This window comes from Notamacropus eugenii, chromosome 1, assembly GCF_028372415.1.
Source record: "Notamacropus eugenii isolate mMacEug1 chromosome 1, mMacEug1.pri_v2, whole genome shotgun sequence".
Taxonomy (NCBI): domain Eukaryota; kingdom Metazoa; phylum Chordata; class Mammalia; order Diprotodontia; family Macropodidae; genus Notamacropus; species Notamacropus eugenii.
Window position 1 is genome coordinate 724,475,051 of NC_092872.1, and position 8,443 is coordinate 724,483,493.

At 43.6% G+C, this 8,443-nt stretch overlaps 1 protein-coding gene across 2 annotated transcripts in view; it reads left to right on the plus strand.

Annotated features, from left to right (window-relative positions):
* EIF2AK3 (eukaryotic translation initiation factor 2 alpha kinase 3) overlaps positions 1–8,235 on the plus strand; it is a 75,542-nt gene extending 67,307 nt beyond the window's left edge. For both annotated transcript variants that reach the window (XM_072636898.1, XM_072636897.1), the window contains 2 exons: positions 1,664–1,726; positions 7,031–8,235. In XM_072636898.1, coding sequence (XP_072492999.1) covers positions 1,664–1,726; positions 7,031–7,207 — 240 coding nt within the window. In that variant the 3' untranslated portion in view covers positions 7,208–8,235. The remainder of the gene's footprint in view (positions 1–1,663; positions 1,727–7,030) is intronic.
* The last annotated feature ends 208 nt before the right edge of the window (positions 8,236–8,443 follow it).

Sequence of the window (8,443 nt, forward strand, 5' to 3'; positions counted from 1 at the left end):
TCAGAGCCTCACCTCCAGCAGAAAAAAGCCCCTTCGGATCCTGACTGCCATGGGCCACTGCACTGTCATTCTTCACCTGCAAAGTCTTTTGTTCCCATGTGACTCTCAGTTATTCTTCTGGTCTCCCCTGGATACATGTTTTTATAAGTTTATATTAATGCCTTTTGTTTTTCCATCCTGTTGTTTATGTCACATGGCACTGCTCCTCCCCCTTCCCTCAGTAGCTCCCCTCTCCTTTAGGAGCCTTCCTTTATAAAAAACAGAAGAACCAGGTGAGCAAAGCAGCCTTCGAGTGCCCTCCCCCATCCGCCAGTGCCTGCAGCCCCAGGTCCCCTAGCTCTCCCATGAGAGGAGGGAGTGTGTTTCCTGCTCCAGGGCCAAGATAGGGCCTCACAGCCTCGGTGCTGAGTTTTGTTTTATTGTTTATGTTGTTGTGGTCGTCGGCATCATTTTTTTGATTCTGTTTACTTCCGTCTGCACAAGTTCATAAAAGCCTTCACATGTTTCTCTGACTTCTGTACGAATATTCCATTGTGTCCTCATGCCACGGTTTGTTTAGCCATCTCTAGAAACACTTAAATGCATGCTGGCAAGCGGGACCCATAGGCCAAGAAAGGCCTGATTCCAGTGCTTAAAAACAACAAATCTAGTTTGTACAAACTGCTTTCATTGAATTTAAAACAGTGAGTTTGAAGATACGTTGACAAAAAGCCTTACTTGTTAAATCTAGGCTCTAATTTTTATTCTTTTTTAAATTCAGCGCATTTCTGAAATGCCCTTCACTTTCTCCAGTCCAGACCCAGGCTTTTCTCTGGGCCTTCACTATCCTTGGGTGTGGGCACGCCCCTCCCTCATCTAGGGGCCCACACGGAGACTCTCCCAGTTCATTGGAGTGTCTTTCTTCTTTTGTGTCAACAATTTAGGTTTCTCCACAGTGTAGTCATGGCTTAGGTGACTCGGCATTCTGGCCTATCCTTTAAAATGGATGATATCTAAAGGCCTGTCCAGTCCACTAGGACATAGGGCTCAGAAGAGGAAGGGACTGTAGAGACCATCTAGTCCAAAGCCAAACATGAAATCACTGGCCCCCTATCAGAGCCTGCACTCGAACCCAGGGCCTTCGATTCTAAATCCCACTGTACCATGCTGGTGGCTTCTGAAAACTAGTTTTCCTCATCAGGGAAGGTGGAGAGAGGAATAGATATGCATACAGCTCCTCCATGTTCCAGGCCCTCACAACCAAAGATGACAGTTGCCTATTAAGTATGTAATATAACATTGACATGGCGTTTAGTGAGTAGACAGCTCAGGAATGTTTCTCCCCTGGGGGGAGGTAATATGCCTCTTCTGAATAAATCCATGAATGATGGACTCTTTGGCAAAAGCCCTTTCATCTCTTGTGCTCTCCCAGAGTCAGTGCCATGTGTCACAGGCTTTTCCTGCACCACTGGGATCTAATTACATTTGCATTATTTGCCTGAGTTTGATCTCTTGATGCAGCGTATATTGGAACTCTGCATCGAAGCTCGACAAATGGTTTTGGCAGAGATGTCAACTTTTCCTTTGATTTCCTTTCACACCTTTCCTCATGGTCATTCTATCTATCAAAAAAAGTTTTGTCTTCAAAATGAGAAGATACTCAGCCCTTTTTTTTCTTTTTCAGACATTAAGTGACGTGAGGAATCTCAAATTTCCACCACTGTTTGCTCAGAAATATCCTCAAGAAGTAAGTATGTTTGTACTCACTCATCCCCCTTGTTCTTTAGAAGTCCCGGATGGTACAGCTGGAAAGGGCCTCTTGAGATCATCTAGTCCAGGGGTAGGGAACTAGATTCCAGTCTCTCCCTCTCATTTTGTAGATAAGCAAATTAAGGCTCAAAAACTGAAGTGACTTGCCCCAGGTTACTGAGTAAGCACCGGCAGCCATGGGGTGAGAGCCCAGCTCTCTTGATGCCCAAGGCAGGGATTCTCCCGTGGTGCCATCTTGCCTCCCACATGTAACATTAAACTACCTGCTCTGCTCTTTCTGAGACTGTGATCATAAATACTTGTAGGACACATGCTTAACTTCTTATAGCACTTGCATGTTTTAGCCTTACAGGCTGTGCTTTTTTAGTGAGAAAAAGATGTTTGCATATCACACTATTAATAATTCTCCAGTATCCCACTAAAGAGTTCTCCACTCAATCATATTTTAGTTTCTTGTCAGATTTCATAATGAAGGGTTTTAAAATGTATTGAGTTCAAAAGTAATGAAATAAATACTTGTATGAAAGTGCTCGGTCTTCCTTTTTCCCTCTTTGTCCAGTTCTTTCCCCCCAGAGCTCTGAAGCTGTTTGCCTTTAGCTTTTTGTACCATTCCACTTTTTACATCTGTAAATGTTACATCTGCAGTCAGTGGCCATGATCTGGATGAAAAACCAGAAAAAGCAACAACACCTGAGAAAGAACATTTGGAAAGGCAGGAAGAGAGCCAGGAGAGAAAAGCATCACGAAAACCTAGAGGAGAGAGAATTTACAGATTACATTTGAATCATTCCACTATTTACGTTTGCCCACATTTGTGTGAATTTACTTAAGCTTTTTTTTTTTTTTTCAGTTTTTCTTTTCCTTTCTTCAGCTTACCTGGTGGTCCCTGCCCACCCTGTCCTTTTCTCCTTGAGTTCTAGGCCTGTTGTCTCCATTTCCTTCATCCTTTCCAGCTGCTTCTCCCTTGCCTCCCTTCATAAGGACTGACATTAGACCAGATCGATGCCAAAGCTGCCTTTCCCACCGCAGCCTCCAGTCCCTTTTCTTTCCCCTGCTGCCTTCTTGAGATGCTCTGGGTTTATCCTTCAGGAAGGCATCTTTCTTCCCTCATCTTTGTCTTCCTGACACCATCTAAAATCTACAACATCCTGGTCTGGTAGACAGTCTGAGTATTATTCTCTCTACTGGAGTAATTAGCAAAATGGGGAACAGACATGCCTAAGTTCCTGCAGCTTGACAGGAGTTGTGGAGCTAGCAGTTAATTCACTTCACTGTGTGAGCTGTAAGCTGTAAGCTAATAGTTTTCCATGCAATGGGCAGGCCCATCTGCAAATAGACTACTTGCTGCAAATTTATCTTATCATACATAGATGGACCATTTATAAGCTTAAAAATCTCAAGTACATAGAGTGTGTGAACAATCTAGCTTTAGTGATTATGTACCAGTTCTGTTTCTTTATTCTCCTTTTGCCCTCCTATTATATACACACACAGAGAATCTAGTCCATCCTTGCATTAAATAATAGAAGTTTTAAGTAAAGTATTTTTATCTCTATTTATTGCCTCTTTTTTTCTGTGAAAAAATTGAGGCCATTCTCTTAGAGCTCCTAATGCTTCCCTCTTCATCCTCACATTCCTCAGACATCTTCCACCCCCTTCTCCTTTACCTCTGTGTCTTATGGAGACATGACTCTTCCCCTTGCCAGGGCACACCTCTCTAGATGCACAAGTGATCGCCTCCCATCATGTCTTCTCCAACAGATCACCCCCTCTACAGTCCTCTCTCTGCTCTAATCTTCAGCCCCTTCCTGTGCATTGGCTCCTTTCCTGTTGTCTATGTAAATGCCGATGTTTCCCCTGTCTTTAAAGAAGCTTCCCTTGATACTTCATCACTGCTTGCTCTTGTCCTATATCTCATCCCCCTGTTAGATAAACTCCTTAAGAAAGCCATCCACAATCTGTGCTCCCACGTCCTTTCCTCTCTCTGATCCTCAGCTCTCTGCAAACGTGGCTGCAGCAGCCTCATCTTCAGGCTCAAAATATTTTCTCCAAAGTCACCAGTGATTTCTGAATGGGCAAATCTTAAGTCCTTTTCAGAGCCCTGACCCTTCTTGACCTCTCGAGCCTGTCAGTCACCTTCCAGATTTTCTTTCCTCTAGGTTTTCGTGGTGTTGTTCTCTCCTGACTCTCTTTCTGCCTTTCCAAATGCTCTTTCTCAGTTGGTTTTTCTGATTCTTCATCCAGATCGTGGCCACTAACTGCAGATGTCCCTAAGGCTCTGTCCTGGACCCACTTTTCTCTTCTTGCTTGGTACCTCATCAGCTCCCTTGGGTTCAGTTTTCATCTCTATGTATCCCCCCCAACCTCTCTCCTGAGCACTGACTGCCTTTTGGACTTCTCGCCATAGACATCTTACACTCACCACATCCAGAACAAAACTCCTTATCTTGTCCCACCATCATTATCATCCCATTATTATTGTTACTGATGACATCATTGACACCATTAGTATTTCTCCTGCCATCTCTGTCATTGTGGAGGGTCCCACCTTCGTCCTGGTCCCCAGACTGGCAACCCTGATGTCACCCACAGCTCCTTGTGTGCACTCACTTCGCCGTCATATGCTGCTGTCTAGCCTTTTCATCTCTACTTTTACAGCATCTCCTTTGGATGCCCTTCTCTCCATACATATGCCTACAGGCCTGGTACAGGTTGTCACCACCTCACCTCCGGTCTATTGCAGTATCCTGTTGTTTGGTCTCTCAGATGCCAGAGCGAATGTTCCTGAAACATAAGTCTGACCAAGTCATTCCCTTTCCATCCAGTGTTCTTATACTTTACTCTTTTGCTTATGTTTTGTCTTCTTGATGTGGCTGATCCCTGATACCTGGCCAGAGCCCTCCTCACCTCTCCTTCCTGCTTTCAAGACCCACCTCCAATCCCATCCTCTACAAGAGGCCTTTCCCTGTCTTTCTCTGAGATAACTTTCCATTTTCACCACATCTGTTTGCATGTTGTCTCTTCCATTAGAATGTGAGCTGCCTGAGGCAGAGACTGGGTTTTTGCCTTTCTTTGTCTCTGTAGCTCTTAACACAGTGCATGGCATGCAGTCAGTCCTTCATAAAAGTGTGTGTGGACTACCTGACTATGAATGATGGGTTGTGGAGCTGTAAAGATCCTTTAAAATCATCTCATTCAAACTTCTTCTATTGAGGACAAAGAAACCTGGCACAGTGAATAGAGAGCTAAGTCTAGAGTCAGGAAGACCTGAGTTCAGATCCAGCCTTGGTCACTTACTAGCTGGGTTCTTAACTGGGGCAAGGCACTTAAATCTGTCTGAGCCTCAGTTTCCCCACCTGTAAAACAGGGATCAGAACAGCACCTGCCTTTCAGGTTTGTGTATCTTTGAAGAATTCTTCACAGCCTTCATCCAGGGTTATCATGAGGATTAAATGAGATAATATTTATAAAGCACAGTGCCTGCCACATAGTAGGTGCAATATGAATATTAGCTATTATTGTTAGCTGTTATTAGTTAAGGTGTGAAGGGAAAAGCCCAAGGTTACCTGGGTAGGCCGTGGATGAGCTGACATTTGGCACTCCAGTGGAGTGCAGTTCCTTCTAAGCCCCCCCCCGCCTCACTCTCTGCTTCCAGGTGGCACAGCCATCTTTGTCTGGAAAGATTGCTCTCTTGATTGTGTCAGGAAGTCTGTCTTTCCCTTTGTCTGGTATCACTCCTTTCAGACTCTTTTCCCTTTTAAAATTGTCCTGGTTCATTCTGCACTTTCTGTTCCTTGGACTTTCTGCACCTTCTTTCTCTTTTAAATGCCATCAGTGTCTGGGGTGGGGAAGAGATGAGGGCGGGAGGAGAGAGAGACACACAAACACTCCCCGTTTTACCCCTGGCCAGCTGATCTGGTCCTGACATAGAGAATTAATTAAGACAATTCAATGTATACCCAGGAATTTGGACATTCAGTTGAGATAACTTCATTAAAACCTATTTATTATTATTTTTTTAATGCCACACTACATCCAGTAAGAGAGGGGCAGTGCTTTTGAACACAACTATTCCTTTATATTTCTAGCAGGAAGAGAAGTCAAAATGAGTCCCTGAAGGAACAATGGAATGGATTGTTCTCTTTTAAGTGTTAGGACGATGCTCTGCATTCATGTTTCTTGGTGAATTTTGAGGATTTGAAACAAATAGCTTGATAGAGTGGGAAACCTTAGACTCTGAGCCTCCACCCAAGAGGAAAGTTTACCTTTCCTTCTTTGTGGACTTACAAAGATTATGCCAGTGGTAGATGCCTGAATTCAGATTGTGTCTGTCATTCCTGGGTTAGCCTGGCTTACTTTGGAGAGACTCACCACTATTTGATTGGAGTGGCCATGGTTAACTTACAAAACCATTTCCTTGGGCACATGATGACAAAGGGGATTACCCACATTGACAAAAGTCACAGATTTCTTGAAGGTGAAAGTCTGAAAACTTGAGTTTTGTTTCAGTTCTGTCTCCACCCTTTATCGGTGGGATTCTGGGCAGACCAGTTGGTTAACCTCTTAGGGTCATCTAAATTGGAGGCAATGGTGCACTGCCCACTTCACACAGTTCTTAGGTTCAAATTGTTAATAAGAATTTTTATTCACTTGTATTTATAAAAAGCTTTCTTTATCATTGAGGACATGCATAGCAGGGAGTAGCACAGTAAATGGTAGTGTAGAATAGGAAAGAAGGGCTGGCAAGGTCAGTGTGCCAGGCAGGTCCTCAGGGAAGCCCTGGGAATCCATTGACTGCCCACCCTGCAGCTTCCATTCCATTGCGGGAAAGCAATATGGATACAGAGGAGAGGGACTGAAAACACGGCGGTGTCAGGAGAGGCCTGTGGGAGCTGAATGAGCTTGAATGAAGCTTGAAGGATGTGAGGGATTCTGAGAGGCCAAGATGCGAAGGAAGCAAATTCTAGGCATAAAGGGACACCTTGTGCCAAGGCCCAGAATTGGGAGATGGAATATTATTGGGGGAGGACAAAATAATGGTAAAAATCATATGCCAGGGAAAATAGAAGTATCCCAGCCAAAGACAAAGCTAGAGTCAGACTTGATACAACAGCCCAAGTTCTCCAGCAGATTGTGAAAATCTTTATGCATTTGAGAGTACCTGGTTCAGTAATTAGGCATTCATTGTCAGAAAGCCAAACGCTGTTGACTTATATGAAACCTTGCTTCCTGAGCTCACCTTAATTCTTTTATTCTAAATTTTATTTCCTTAATGTTTCAGTACACGATGGTTCAACACATGCTTTCTCCATCTCCGACTGAGCGACCTGAGGCCACAGACATCATTGAAAACCCTTTATTTGAAGACTTGGAGCTCCCAGGAAAAACTGTGCTCAGGCAGAGGTCCCGCTCCCTAAGCTCATCAGGAATGAAGCATTCAAGGCAGCCGAGCAAGTAGTGGTGTCCTGTCAGCCCTGCTGGCCATGGCCCTCCTGGGCCAGCCTGGCCCCTCCAACCCCCTCCAGCCCCAAGAGCTACATCCTATCTATTTCTTACACTTGAGAATCATGTTCTTGGGTCTTTTAAATTTGGTCTGTTTTGGGTAAGGCAGATTTCAATGGCCTTCTTAGGCAAGGCATGAGAATGTCGATCAATGTTTGTTCTTCAGGCAGTCCCTGAACTTCTCCCTGGGAGTCCCCCCGCCCTGGCTGGCCACTCTTCCTACTTCTGACGTCCTTTGTTCTTTCACGCGCTGGGATCTCTTTAAAGCCCACCCCCAGGGAAGGGAAAGGGATTCCTAAATGTATATAGGATTGCGATATTTTTATAGCACAGAGAAAGGTCTCCACATGCCATGATTCTATTGTTGTAGAAATTTTACTCTTTGAGGACATGATGGTGATTTTGAAATGGGCTTCCCAAAAGCAGACTCCCTTTTTGTCCTGGTTGGGTCAGTTAGCAATCTGCATCATTTACAGGGCAGGTAGCACAATGGTAGAGAAACCTCTGTCCAAAGCTAGTTTTCTAGGGGTATCTGTGGTATTATAGTTCCATATCTTAGATGGTCCTAAGCAAAGGTTAAATGCGTTTTATATTTGCACTCCAGTAGAGGGAAATGAAGCTTTTGATGTAAATTGGCCATAGGCACTAGGGTTTTTTTGGAGGCAAAAAAATCTTAGTAAGAAATGAACATATATTACAGCTAATTCTTAGAATTATGAAAGATTTCCAACCTAATGAAATCATATGTCTAAACATAATCTTGTAGACTGGTACTTTTTGAAACCTGATTGTAGACTACTGCTTAATTATCTAACTTATCTGCCTAATACGGTTTTATTTTTCACTGTAAATATGTTCATTTTTATTTATAAAAATGCTGAATCAATCCATTTGGGTTGGTGGTGTACAGAACACACATAAAAGTGTGTTAAACTATTGTGACTTCTTTCAAGTCTAAATGATTTAATAAAACTTTTTTATTTATGCCTTGTCTTTTACTTTGTGAAAAATTCCAGGAGGGAACGAAAGAGCTGATCACCCCTGTGCCTTCAGGAAGCCCTGGTTCTAGGGCCCAGAGGCACATTTAGAAAGAGATTCCACAGCTTCAAGAGAACCTCACCTTCCTTTCTTTTCCTCTCTATGTAAGGTTGTCAGAAGGCATCAGCACCAGCACCAAATATCTTTATTGGTT